The 15,254-nt window shown below is 46.5% G+C and overlaps 1 protein-coding gene across 1 annotated transcript in view; it reads right to left on the bottom strand.

The window, feature by feature from the left end:
- ATRX (ATRX chromatin remodeler) overlaps positions 1-15,254 on the bottom strand; it is a 1,771,102-nt gene that overhangs the window by 989,906 nt on the left and 765,942 nt on the right. The window contains exon 15 of the mRNA XM_086918408.1: positions 527-727. Within this exon, the coding sequence (XP_086774534.1) occupies positions 527-727 (201 nt within the window). The remainder of the gene's footprint in view (positions 1-526; positions 728-15,254) is intronic.

Below are 15,254 nucleotides of genomic sequence, written 5' to 3' on the forward strand. Positions count from 1 at the left end.
AAGGAACAAACTATTTCTTACAACTTTATAATGCAAAATACCAATGTCATTTAGCACACATTTATAACCCAGACATTGATATTGATCACAAATATAGACAGTAACAAGTGTATCAAATACAGGCAAAGCCCAAAACACTGAAGACCGGTATACACCTGTTACAACGCATTTGTTACAATGCAATACTGTTACAACGCGACTTTTACAACGCATACCATTACAACGCATTGCGCTGGGGGGCGCTCTAGGATAGGGAATAAGTATAATTTACTATCCAACACCTTCCCTAGGGTCCACGGGGACTGGAGTTAGAATAGTAAATTATACTTACCACTATCCAGCACCTCAAAGCGCTATGCGTTGTAATGGTATGCGTTGTAATGGTCGCGTTGTAACAGTAGGTAGTTGTAATGGTATGCGTTGTAACATGGTACATCCCTGAAGACCATGTGCAATATTTCAAACTAGATATTTCCATTGAAACTAAATCATAAAAAATATTTTTATTGCAGGGATAAGTTAATACCTCTCTCAGTTTTTCCCTTTCACGTTCTCTTTCTGCAATTCGTTTTCGTCTTTCCTCCTCTTCCTTCAATGCATTTTGAGTTTCTGTTCTTAGTTTCTCCACTTTAAGAATCTTTCTGATTCTCTTCCTAGCCTTCCCAGGGGATTTTGAATCTGAATCATCATCGTCATTTTCATCATCTTCACCATCTTCAGAATTGTTCTATTTGAACAAAAAAAAACAACAAATTAATGTGTTGAATCAATTTACAAACATTAAGATTTCTTTTATTGAAAACTACTGATCACAAAGATAAAGGTATACAATTCTTTACAAACACTCATTTTTCTCTCTGTTGACCAGTAATATATTAATCTGCATGCCCAAAGCATGACAAATTCACATCTATTAAGGCTAAAAATCATAAATCCATTCAAGATAAATTTGTATTGTTTGCTTATTTGTGACACTTAAGTTTAAACAATATTATTAGCCATTAAATGGATAATTTAAAAATTAATAATATGATGGTGGTGGTTGGTTGGTCATGGGGCCGGTGGAACAGTGGCTGGGGATTCAGATGGCAAATTGTGGCCAATTGTGAGACTATGCTCCAGACCCATGTGGATATGTCCAGACCTACTCTTAGTACAAATGTAAATTTGGCAGCAAGCAAATATACAGATTGGCTCAATGAAGCTTTCAAGGCCACAGTGCCCATTGGAAACATTTCAGGCAATCAGCAATGCCCCTTGGTTTACAGAGGCACTGTAACAGGAAAAACAAAAATATTATAGATGGGAAAGACGTTGGAGAGCACAATACGATATATATTCTGAATGAAAAAGTACCTAAGTGAAAAAGTGGCTCTATATATACTGGACCAGAATAAGGTACAGTGTGTATAGAGTCCACAAACCCCAAAGGTATAACAGAGGTTAAAGCCAGGTGTGACCTTACTCTCTAAAGTGGTAGCTTGGTCGAGCAGTAAGGCAGTACCAGAGGACAGTGTAAAGCATTTGTTGTACACACTCAGTCAGCCAAAGGCTTCACACACTCAAACACTGAACTCCAGACCAATTGTTTTTATATCAAAAGATATAGTTGTATTATTTCTAGAATCAACAGGCATCAAAAATATACTGTTCCCAATATGAGAGGTCTCGAATGAGTACTCTGCAGAAAGGCAATAAACTTTGTAAAGACAATACGTACAGGGGTTGCAGTAGGCAACAATTCTACACACAATTAGGCATTGAGCTCAATGGATTCCCTTATATAAACACAGGTGATTACTTTGTAGATTACTTTGGTAATTCCAGGACTGGCTCCTAGATTCAGTCCTGGAATTACCAAAGTAAGCTACAAAGTAATCACCTGTGTTTATATAAGGGAATCCATTGAGCTCAATGCCTAATTGTGTGTAGAATTGTGTTGCCTACTGCAAACAGTTTAGCAAAAACGTTTTAGGTATAGTGCTGATTTTTTAGGAATAAAAAGCTATTTTAAAAGTTCACACTAGGAAACTTTTCAACAGAAATCTGGCAATGTTATCCAATGGGAGAAAATGCAGGTTGCAGGTAAAGTACGATCTCGTTACTTTTGTAATCCAGTACTAGTCTCCTGGGGCCAGCACTGGGGTCTCAACTCAAAACAGGTAAGTAATTACGTTTCAATATTTAGTATGATTTTTTTAAGAATATTTCTAGTTTTCAAAAGTAGACACTTCGAAGAAATTTCCAAGAAAAGCAAACAATGGATTCCTATGGAGAAAATACAAGTTAATAGTAAACCCGCTAGGGATTACTTTTGCGTTTCAGCACTGGGCTACAAGGTACAGTCCTGGCTCCTCTCCTGATCACAGGTGAGTATTTCGGAATTCGGATGATTTTATATGAATATTTCAAGTTTTCAAAAGTAGACACTTTGAAGATTTTTCGAGTCAAACCAGTCAATGTTATTCAATGGCAGATAAGTGAGTTATCGGTTTCCTGGTGAGTTCTCGACTGGTTATAGTTGTGGTTCTGGGCATAGACACAGGGGTCCCCCAGGGTCAGGTAGCTACAGTTGGTTCACCCTAAGCGGCGCAGGGGCTACCGGGTGCAGAGGTAGTTAGACCCAATGTTATCCAATGGGAGACGGGGGGCCTCCGGTTAGTGGCTGCTGGCTAGCAGGCCACGCGGCTGTGGGAGTTGGGCTCCTGGTCACTTGCTCAGGGCAGAGGGGGAAACAGGATAGGACAAAGGTGGCACAGCCAGCGATACTCTGGCAGCTGGGTGCAGGGTGCTTTTGAGCCGTCGGGCGCTCAACGTTATCCAATGGAAAAGGTCAAAAGGGAACAAAGGCTGCAGGCTCGGGCGGAAACTCTCTAGGGGCGACCAGCACGTCGAGAGGTAAGTTGGGATCTTGGAGCACAGGTAGGTACCCCAAAGGGAGGCACAGGATAGGACAAAGGTGGCACAGCCAGCTGTACTCAGGCGGCTGGGTGCAGGGTGCTTTTGAGCTGTCGGGCGCTCAATGTTATCCAATGAAAAAGGTCAAAAGGGAACAAAGGCTGCATGCTCGGGGGCTGATACTCTCCAGGGGCGACCAGCACGTCGAGAGGTAAGTTGGGATCTTGGAGCACAGGTAGGTACCTCACAGGGAGGCACAGGGGGCTGTAGGGCGCCAGGTGCAATGGTGTCTTTGGGTGTCGGAAAAGCTTACCCTCAGCTGGTCGCGGTTGGAGGGGGGGCGCCTGGTTCTGAGTCTGCAGGCATCGGCTGGTTCGTCGAGGAGGGTCTTTGGGAACTGGACTTTGGGTCCCAGTCACCGGGGGGACGTCCTCATGGTCTTGGATCACTCGGGGACGTGCCGGGCTCGGCGGGTGTGGAGTGGGCTGGTCCAGAGCTTCCTGGCTGGCACTAGGGGGGTTGTTGCAGCAGAGCCTTTGCTGATGGGAGTCCCAGTCTTTAAGAGGGTCAAGGCAGGCAGGTCCTCTGGGTGTCCCAAGGTTGCTGTCCATAGGAGTCGCCAGGATTTAGGCAGGAGCAGGTTTCAGGATCGACAGGCCGGTAGGGCTGGGGCCAAGTCAGTTGTTGTCGTCGTCCTGTTAGCAGCTGCGCAGCGGGTCTTTTTCTTCTTGATCTTTTGGTATCGGGATCTGAGGAAGGAAGGTTCAGGGAGCTCCTAAATACTGAATTTAGGGATGTTACAGTTAGGACAAGGGCAGGGACCAATAAGGTCCCTGTCCTGGGGTGGGCACACCCCCTAGCCTACTCCTCTCCTGTGGGAGGGGGCCAGGAGCCTAGCTGGGATTGTGCAGGGCTCCCCATCTTCAAGAAGGCCGGAGCCCGGGGTCGTGCTTCACCTCGTCTCCCCGACCTGAGGGGTTGGATTGGCACAGACTGACCCCCCCCCCCTTTCCTGACGTAGTTTTTCCTGCTAGTCTTCCCGCCAAAGTGGGGGTCAGGACTGGTGGGAGCCAGTTGCTGGGTACAGCAAATGGTCTGGAGAAGCTCACAGAGGCGGCACGCCTTTGAAGCTTCCCCCTGCCTATCCTGGGGAAGGAGACCTAGCACCTTGCCCAGGATGTGCATTGTTACAGGCCCAGGAGAGCGGGGGGCTCTCCACCCAGGGGTCCAGAAACATGTCTGCTGTGTGGCAGCATCTGCAGCCACTCAGCCCAGATATGGATTGTAGGTTAGGTTTTCAGAGGGAATCTCTAAGTTGCCCATGGGTGCATTTTACATTAAATCCCACACTGGCATCAGTGCGGGTTTAATGTGCTGAGAAATTTGGTACCAAACTTGTCAGTCTTCAGTGTAGCCATTATGAAGCTGTGGAGTTCGTAATGACAACCTCCCAGCACCATATACTCTTAATGGCATCACTGCACTTACAGTGCCCAGGAATGGCCCAGGGCACTGTAGGGTTCAGAAAGAAAAGGGTCCCAGTAAACAAATTATTTAGATGTAGGACAAATTAAATTGAAAATTAAATACAAATACAAGAAAGCATGATGAACACACTGTTATTTAATCACACTGTGTTATGTATAACTTATTAGATAAATATTTGCAATTCTCATCAAATGAAGATAGTGCCGCTAAAAGTGAGGAGGGATAACGTGCAAGTAAAGGTAAGGTTTGTGCAATGTTCTCGCAATTGTGACAAGGGAGCATGATCAACAAAATGACAACACCAGTTTCATCCTGGCGTCAAAGGAGCCAAAAGTTAGGTAAACATCAGATGTTCAATGAATCATTCTAACAAAACCATGCTTATTGTACTGCCAATAATGTCCACAGTTTCAGTACCGCTGGCTGGTTGTAACACGGGAAAAAGTTGACGTTTCAACCCCAAATGATAGTAGGTATCGATGTAACCTTAGAGCGGGGTCTTCCTCAGGACATGGTGATGTGTAGGGGGGTAGTGGATGGGGCCAGGTAACCTAGAACAATTTAAGAATGATAATGATCAATGTTGGGTTGGTAATACAATTATTCAGATTTACAGGGAAGAAAAACCAAGTTGAATTACCTTGGTATACGTAATACTGTGTAGGGCCAAGTGGCTCCAAAAAAGGCAGGGGGCAGGATACTCTGTAAGACATTGTAACAAGCATTTACAATGCAATGGTCTCGGCATTATTAAAAGTAGAGCTATTGGCATTGCTCATGACTTTTTTAATTTATTTAAAAATCATAAATGAATGGCATTTTTATTTACATTGCCAATAGCTTAATCGTTAAATAAATGGCATTGTCATTTACAAAGCCAATAGCTTAATCGCTCGCAAATGCATTACCTATTGCATTTACACCCACACAGAGCCACACACACAAAGCCAGCCCCACACACCAACACACACAGAGTCCCTAGGGCAGGGGAGCAAGCACAGCCAGGGGGCAGGGGAGCAAGCACAGCCAGGGGAGCAAGCACAGCCAGGGGGGGCAGAGGAGCAAGCACAGCCAGGGGGGCAGAGGAGCAAGCACAGCTAGGGGGCAGGGAAGCGGGCACAGAGCCACACACAGAGCGCGATGATGCAGTGCCCAGGGTCACACAGTGATGTTTAAGTGGAGAAGCCTGCATTGGAACACACTTCATGTGCTTCTGAAACCTACGTTCCAGCCAAGCTGCACACCAAACCCCCACGGATCAGAGATCCCACCCCCCCCACCCTTCCCCCCCGTGGGCCGTCCCTAATGCATTCATCTCAGGTTCATGTGCTTCTGAAATCTACAAGGCTCCCACATTTCTTTCCAACGCAAAAGCCTTCGGCCACTGGCGTTAGGGTGGATCACGCCTACAGATGCTTTCCACCCTTATTTACCCCTCCCCCGCCTACACCACTTGTGAGCACCACCCAAGCTGCACACCAGACCCCCACGGATCATACCCCCACGGATCAGAGCCCCCCTCCCCCCGCGGGCCGTCCCTAATGCATTCATCGCAGGTTCATCAAATAATTAACCTTCACTTCAGGCTCCTAATGAGACGCGCACATCCAAAATCAAATTCATTATGAATTAAAAATGAATTCGTCCCTCATTAATGGAAACATGAAAGTAATTGCTTGAAACCCCGCTCGGTGGACCGCGAAAAAGCAATTGTTAAGAACCGCTGGCAGGCGACGCCGCACAAAGCGCCTCGGTGGTCCTGTTACACTAAACATTGCGGCCGTGCATGGGGCGGGGGCCCTCGGCGGGGGTGTTAGATCATCTGTTTGTAGCCATTCTGATATTGTCTTTTTTATATTAAACCCTGTGCTCTTTCCAGCTCACTGTGATGGCGTAAAAGAACAAATAGTGTTAAGACAATTACATACATCTCGTTATTGCGGGACAGGCAGGATATCACAGAGTGAAAGATGCGTGCTCTGAAGGGGTGCCTGCTGATTTTTATATACACTGACCTAAGTTATGGGCGGGAGTTTTGGCCAATGTCTTTACCGCCGCTAATGGCAACCCTTTACCAACCACCTGGGCAACTTCCACCATTGTCCCTATTTTCAAGAAAGGACAGCGTGATGACCCCGGGTGCTACAGGCCCATATCCCTCCTGGACTCTGCAGTCAAGATCCTAGGCAGAGTCCTTCTGGTTAAGCTGAGTGTGAGAAGGTGGCCTGATATGCAGTGGTCACTATTCTAGTGCCCACTATGTATCAGTCCAGCAACCCTTATTGATGATTGGTTGTAAGTCAACCTTATAGACCAGCTATCCTAGTAGCATGGATACGAGCAGTCTAAGGCTAAAGACTCGAGAGGGCGTGTTAAGCCAGCTGTTTACCACACATATACCCCTTGAATACCCAGTGAAAGGACACCACACAAGTGTTATGAAAATAAACAGTTATTTATTAAAGATCACAACAGCCCTGTACTCTTTATGAGGACAGGGTACTAAGCACAAACCAAAAACTCTTACAAAATACTTAAGTTAGCACAGTATATACAAATGCCCGAGGGGCACGGAAAACCATATACTCTAAAAGTGGAATGTGAAATTCCTAGCAGGTAAGTACAGTACTAATAGCTTTTGGAATCGCTAGGACTTGACTAGGGAATCGTTAGATTACGACTAGGAGGCCTAGGGGACTCGGGTGCAGTGTGTGCACTCTCACGCGAGATGCGGACAAAAGTCTATGGTAGCTAGGAAATAGAAAGTTAGTGTTCTCGGGCGAACCCGACCTGGTAGGGAGAAAACGAAGATAGATTCTGACCCTTGGATAGTGAGGCTATGCTGGGGCACCGAAATGCCGAAGTTACCTAGCCCAGGGGCTGCAGCTGCATAGGTCTGAAAAGACGTCGGGAATCCTCGTAGACGGACCAGGAGCCGGAAGAAAAGATGCTGGCCGGTGACCAGTGAAGAAAGTTCAGTTGGATCCAAGCCTGGATCTCGAAGATAGATGACACCTGAAAGCAGAGGGGACCAAGTTCGAGACTACTAGCCAGTAGTCAGTGGGCACCAGGAGGGCACCGGATGGTAGCCACCTCGACAAGGTGAGTGGGTGACGCTGGAGCTCGAAGATCTCACGGACCAGGAGGCGTTGTCGGCGACCAGGATGGAGGATCGAGCTGTCCCACGAAGATAGAAGCTGTCGGCGTCGCTGGACCCAGGATTGGGCAACAAAGCCTTGGCAAATTCAAGCCCACGCGGTGGACCTAAAATGGCGTCTGGAGTGGACCAGGAGGGTCCGGGGTGCCTCTCTTGAAAAAGGAAGCAAGGGCCAGCCTGGAGCAACCAGACCAGCAGAAGAGATGTCGTCGGGCGTCGTTCAGAAGGCCACAAGCCAGCCGGCTAGTAGCCAAACAACGCGGTGCACAGCAAACAGCAGAAGGGCCCCACGCCGATCGTGGAGATGCAGGGAGGCTGGCCTTGGGTGCTGGAGCTGCGCAGGGTCGGGGCTTCTCGGACCCCAAAGCACTCACCAGTGGAGGACACGGTGGGCTTGCAGTAAAGATGTCGTGCAGTCTTGGCGATCGTCGGTCCCTTGAGGTCTCGTCGCACTCACGGTTCTCAGCTTGGCTGTAGAGGTGAGTAGAGGTCAGAGGTGCCAGGGAAGCCGGGTCTCGTCGAGCTGGGTCGTCGGATTCGTGATGAAGGACTTGCAGCAGACCGCAGTGTTCTTTAGGATGGTGCCTGCGGATGCAGGGTGACTACTCCTTAGCCACAAGGGAGAATCTTGAAGAAGAAATCGTGAAGTCCTTTCGAAGAAAGTGGTATCTTGATTCCAAAGATGATCTAATTTGAACAGGGGGCCCGCTCCTATCTTTATACTAAAAAAGGGGGCTGACCCGGTGACTAGGTCCTGCCTATGGGTGGGACCAGGAGGGGGGTGGTTACACCCCTCTCCCCTGCCGGACTTCCCCAGGCCAGGGGCTGGTGTGCCCCTGGAACTGGTTCTGACTGGCCTATGCGTAGTGAGCACCGGGGTGCCACTCAGCAGTCACCTTCCTGAAAAGCCCTGCCTACCCAGGATACACAAAACCATGTCTGGGACGGTGCTAGCACCGCCCCGGACAGGAAACCCTTTGTCCAGGCCTCCCTTGCTGGAAGGACTCCCAGCAGCAGGAGGTCAGACTCGTGTCTGTGGTGGCAGCATCCATTTTGTGGAGCTGAGGCTTCAGTTAACTTTAACCGGGGTTCACAGTTACATACATGTCGTGTCCCTCTAGAAGGGTGGAATGCTAACCCCGTCGCCAGAATTGGCGAGGGGTTAGTATTCCAATTCGTATGACACCTTACTCGACATGTTTTGATAAAGCAATACCAAAGTTAGCATTTAACCGCGAGGATTATAATGCACTTAAGAGTATATGGTATGCGATATCATGGAACAGCTATTAGGACTTGGTTCCGCAAGCTGCAGACAGGCTCAGCTCATGCCAGAGCACCATCTCACACGATTCCAAGCACTCTGCCTTCAGGATTGTCAAGGCCTGCCATAGGAGTGACTGATAGGAATCTGTGTGTCCATTTTAGGGTTAGGTTTAGGTATACTACACCTACAGCAAAGGGTGATTACACGACTTTGCCCCAGCTGTCATGCAGCCAGTTGTGTCAAATTTAGGAGGCCAGTCAGGGGTGGCATAATACATGCTGCAGCCCCTGGCAGCCCTGGGTACACCTATGCCCTGAGTTACAGGGTCTGATAAGGTGGCCCAGTACCAATTGGTAGATGCACCTAGGGTACATGAGGTAATTTAGAAAGAGAACAGCCAGGCTGTGGGTCTGGTTGGCAGGCCCACAGCCAGAGAAAGTCGTAAACCAGTGAAACAAAAGCAAAAAATCTGGGTGATCATAGGATTGCAGACCCTACTCTCCTACACTGAGGGATAGTGTTGAGAGCTGTGGGGGCTGGCCGATATCCAATATGGGTTTAGGGAGAGGAACGGTAGAGCAATGCTCCAACTTACATCTTTATTCCTAGCGTTTATGGACCTCTCCTCGGCCTTCGACCTGGTGAACAGGCCTAAGTTGTGGGCCACTCTCCTGAGGATGGGGATAGATGAGGCACTGATTAGGTATATGGTGTCTCTCCACCAAGAACTATTTGCAGAGGTGCGGGTCACCAACGAGGGAAGGTGCACGTCTCGTTTTAACTCTATGCGCGGGGTCAGGCAGGGCTGTATATAGGCCCCTCTGCTCTTCACTATTTACATTAATGGATTGGGCACCCACCTGGTGGACGTGGAGGGAGACGTTCCGCGTGCAGGAGTAGTTAAGATCCATGCTCTCCTGTACGTGGACGACGCAGTGCTGATAGCTCGCACTGGTGTCTGCCTTCAACGTCTTCTGGATGCCTTTGGTACATTCAAGGACAATTTGGATTTAAAAATAAATATGAACAAATCACACACTATGGTTGTGGGGCGCCAAAGAAATAAGGGGAGATCTAAAACCTTTAAATGTAAAGGAGAGGTTGTCACCAGAGTCCGGACTTTCCCCTACCTGGGGGTCCTTTTTGATGAAAGGGGTTCTTGGGGACCCCAGGTTAGGGCTAAGAGCCTGGCGGTGACTAGATCCTCAGTAGCCCTCATGGGCTTTGCAAACAGGTTGGGTGCTAGGCCGATGGAAGCTCTTTCAAAGATTTATAACAGCAAATCTGTTGCACTGGAACGATATGGTTCACCCATTTGGGGGTTATGTAAATCTTGATCCGATACAGAAGGCGGAAAACAGATTTTTGCGCTCCCTGCTGTCCGTCCCACAGTCCACACTGACCTTCTCCATACATATGAAGGTGGGCCTGGATTTCGTCATTGATAGACTGAACATGGCACCTTTGATCTTTTGGCTAAAGACGTGGCTCAACAAGGAACTGTCCCTTAATCACAAGATCATGACTGATGTCATGTCTCTAGACCACTCTAAAAGGGTGCCATGGTTGGCCTACCTGATGAAGTCTTTTACAGATCTGGGACGCCCAGAACTCTTTACATCTCCTCTGGACATCAAGAAACAGGATGTAGATACAATCAAGAAGCAGTTCATGAGCAGGGCAAGAGTTGGGCGGGAGGAAAGGGAATTGCTTAAACCGTCGGTCAGGAAACACTACTTGCTTGTAAATTCTATGGCACTAGCACCTTACCTTAGTTTGGTTACAAAGCCATTTCCCAGGTTTCTCCTGACTAAGTTTAGGTTTAACCTGATACATTTTTATTTGGGTAATTTCAAAAATTGGGAAAAACCAGAATTAGCCCCCCTTGCTGCTGTGATAACTTTTCTGTCCAAGATACCATGCATTTTGTTATGTTTTGCGGTCTTTTTTTGGAGCCTAGGAAAAAACATCTGTTGCCTATTTTAAAGGAGGTTGGTTTCACGCAGGTGAGACCAGCCCTGCTCTATCTTCAATCACTAAATAACACCTGCATTACATTTTGCATGGCTAACTTCCTGGTGGCGGCAGCTAGAATCAAAAAATGTAATATAGTAATGACCCTCTCCAAATGAGTTTTATTTTTTAACCCTATATAAAATGAACTAAGTCACCCTTTTTATACATTGCCTGGAGAAAGAATCTTATTATACACACTGATTTGCATGAAATTGGAAATAGCTTTTTATTTGTATATTAATGTTTTTATCTCTTTGTATGATTTTTAACTAAATCGAATAAAAATTCTTGGCTGACTGTGTGCTCTGAGGGAAGATTTGCGGCTAACAGAGACCGCGAGCAGCAAAATGGCGCCCGCAAAGCTCCGAAAAATTCGGATTCGGGGGCGTGTTTTTGGCGTTCTGAGTGACGGATGACGTCACTGTCGAAAGAATCCGAATCCAAAAGAGACGGGGCTTTAAAGGAGTAACGACCCTCTCCTCAAATGGCTGGCCTCCGTTTAGGAAGCCAGCCAATGGAGGAGACAGGCGGGTTCAAGCCCCCATACTCCAAAACATTAAATCTCCTCCCGGAGACTGCGCAAGCGCAGCCTTCGGTCCTTGACCTAAAAAGGGGAGGCCTGAGACTCATAATCGAGTGTGATCACAATTTTAATTACTAAGAACGGGAGTGTCATGCCACAAATGGTCAACTAGAAACTTACGGCTAAAAAAGCAAAGTCTAGATCAGCCTGGTCGATCTCATCTAACCGCTAGAAACGTGCAGTCTGTCAACAAACACTCTGCAGGGGAATTAAAAAACATAGACAGGAGGTAGCAGCGTTAGTATCCGGTTACGGACTGCCGCTGTATCTATCCATACTGAAACAAAACCATCTGTACTCACATTAAAAACTGTTCTTTTCAATCTTGGGCATCGTGATACTTGTCAGTTTTCAGTGTAGCCATTATGGTGCTGTGGAGTTCGTAATGACAACCTCCCAGCACCATATAATCTGAAATGGCATCACTGCACTTACAATGCCCAGGAATGGCCCTGGGTACTGTGGGGGCACAGGGCTCATGCACCTGTGCCCACACCTCTGAGGGGTGACTGAAGTATGCTAGGGCAGTGGGTTCTGTGCCATGTCTCTTGGTTTAGCTCTGAACCTAGATACTCAGCCTTCAAAGGCAGTGTGTGGGTGTCAGGGTACAGGGCCCCTGAGGGTGGCACAATAAGTGCTGCAGTCCTCAGGGGTCTTCTCTGGTCACCATGCCCTGGGTACCTAGGGTACCATTTACTAGAGGCTGACAGGTGGGCAGATATATACCAATTGGGTTTTAGTTTCAACACAGCTTTTAGGGAAGGAACACAGGCCCTGGGTACCTGGTTGGCAGGGACCCAGGGCACACTCAGTCAAAGCACATCAGCAGTTCAGAAAAAAGTGGGGGCATACCAGTGCAAGAAAGATAGCACTTTCTCACACACTAGAAGTATGTACTTGCCAAATACAAGACCATGCTGGTCGCAGAAAAGGAACTTTTTTTACTAGCCAAATTGAGAAGGATAAGAATTCAACCAAAGAATTGTTTGGGGTTGTAAAGAAGCTCCCCTCCATGCCAAGTAAAAAGGCCACAGAAAGCATCAAGGCTTCTGTGATGATATAGCCAACACTTTTGGGAACCAAGTAAACAACATCTTACGGAAACCTTTAACACCATGTTTACCTCGGGAATTTTTCCAGCAAGTTGGAAGGACGCATCGATCCTTCCATTGATAGAAAAATCTAGCCTGGATGCATCAGATCCTTGCAATTATCGTACTATCGCCAGTCTGCCTTTTCCAGCTAAGATAGAGGAGAAAATCATGAATAAGCAACTAGCTCAGTTTGTCCAAGAAAATGACCTACTTGATTCCTCTCAATTCGGTTTTCGTCCTGAACACAGTACGGAGACGGCCTTGATAAAGGCTACTGAAGAGATTAGGACGGTGATGGACAGGAGTGGCGCCGCTGCCCTGATCCTTTTGGATCTGTCGGCCGCATTTGACACTGCGAATCATCCCCAGCTGCAATCTCGCCTGTGATAACTTTGGGGTAGTGGTTCTGGCCTTATCCTTGTTAACATATTTTTTGACTGAAAGAAGACAAACAGTGAACCTGGATAGCTTTAAATCAGAGCCCTATGTTTTTCCTTGTGGGGTTCCACAGGGCTCATCCCTGAGCCCATCCCTTTTTAATATCTATGTGTCGGAGCTGGCTCCGCTGATCCAGCACTTCGGCTTTAGCTTAACATTGTATGCAGATGACAAGAAGATTGTCGTAGCTGCATATAAAGAGCAAGCCACCCCTGTGTTGCAATTTAGAAACTATATGCAGGAAATTAACAGCTGGATGGGCAAGCATTGTCTTAAACTTAATTCAGAGAAAACCGAAATATAGAATTTTGGCAACCTCCAATCCAGATGGGATGGCATTTTGTGGCTACAGAGATGGGAGAGTTGCCAAAACCAGGAGAGAAAGCAAAAAAATCTTGGTATTTTAATTGACAACAAACTGACATTTTCCCAGCAAACCAATCATATGGGTTCCACCATTTTTTAACTGCTCAAGAAACTGAGAAAAGTACTTCCTTATATCCCTATGGCTTCTAGGAAAAAGGTGGTGACTGCACTGGTAGTATCAAAATTCGATAATTGCAATGGACTGTACTTGATTATGCAAAAACAATATATAAAAAAACTGCAGATGGTGCAGAATGCAGCTGTAAGATTCCTCCTTAATCTCCCCAAGTACGAATCAGTTTCGACTGAAATCCGAAGACTCCACTGGCTTCCAGTAGCAAGTCGCGTCACTTTTAAGACGCTATGCTAATTTTTAAGGCATTGAATAAAACGGGACCTATGTTCCCAAGAAGGAAAATGCTTATTACCCAGTATGCATCTGTTCTTGGCATATAAAGCTGTAGATTCATATGCATTAGCATAGCTCGACATCTGGTGTTGGATCCGGTTGTTTGCACTTTGTTTTTCTTCGAAGAAGTCTTTGTAGTCACGAGGTAGGTGACTCCTCCTTTTGGTGATAGTGCGCATGGGCATCGACTCCATCCTTTGATTGTTTTGCCATAATGGGTGATGATGGAGTTAGGAAGAGTAGTAAAGAGATGTCCATGTAAAATGTATCTAAGTAAGATAATACTGCAACCGATAGAGGTACCTGGGGAGGCGGGTGGGTGCATATGAATCTACAGCTTTATATGCCAATAAAAGATGCATACTGGGTAAGTAGCATTTTCCGTTCGAGGCATATGAGCTGTAGATCATATGTGTTAGCATAGACTATACAGCAGTTATCTTCCCAGCGGTGGCTAACCTGTATCTGTTGCCTTGGTTTGAAATAGTGTTCTTAAAACTGCCTGGCCCACACTAGCTTGTTGTTTTGCAAACATATCTACACAATAGTGCTTTGTAAATGTGTGTGGTGTAGACCATGTTGCAGCATAGCAGATGTCATCTAAAGGTATATTACCTAAGAATGCCATAGAAGCCCCTAGTTCGCGTGTAGAGTGCGCTCTAGGGGGAATTGTTAAGGTGAGTTTAGCTTTAAGGTTGCATATTAGGCTGCACTTAACTATCCATCGTGCTATACCTGCTTTTGAAATGGGATTGCCTTTATGTGGTGGGGAAAAATCAACTAAGATGTTTAGATTTCCTAAAAGATGTGGTTCTTTCAATGTAATAAAGTAGAGTTCTTTTCACATCTAATGTGTGAAGAGCACGTTATGCTATTGAGTGTGGTTGAGGAAAAAATACAGGTAACTCAACAGAATGGTTGAGATGAAAAGCAGAAACAACTTTGGGTAGGAATTTTGGGTTAGTCCTAAGGACCACTTTATTGTGGTGAATGTGTAAAAATGGTCCTTGTATGGTTAGTGTTTGGGAGCTCACCAACTCTTCTAATTGAAGTGATGGTTATAAGGGAGGCTACCTTCCAAGTTAGAAACTGTAGTTCGCATTTGTGCAATGGCTCAAATGGCAGGCCCAGGAGTCTGTCTGTTTTGTAGGTAAGCTGTTATTGCAGGAAGATGCAGTCTTAATTATGTATATGCCAAGTTAGCCCGTTGTAGGTGTAACAGATAGCAAATGAGGTTTTGAATTGAAGCTTGATTTGGTTGGTATTACAATAAATTAGAAATTGCTTCTATTTTGCTGCGTAGCATCCTCTTGTGGTAGGGCGTCTAGCCTCTTTAATGACGTTCATGCAGTCTGGCAGGAGATTAAGGTTGCCAAACTCTATGATTTCAGGCGCCAAATCGCAAGGTTGAGTTGGCTGGGATCTGGATGCCTTATCTCTGCACGAGTGAGAAGCTTGGGGGAGAGGTGTAGTTTTTGATGAGAAACTACTGATAGTTCCAACAGTGTTGTGAACCATGGTTGTCGGGCCCATGTGGG

This window comes from Lissotriton vulgaris, chromosome 4_1 (assembly GCF_964263255.1).
Source record: "Lissotriton vulgaris chromosome 4_1, aLisVul1.2, whole genome shotgun sequence".
Classification (NCBI taxonomy): Eukaryota; Metazoa; Chordata; class Amphibia; order Caudata; family Salamandridae; genus Lissotriton; species Lissotriton vulgaris.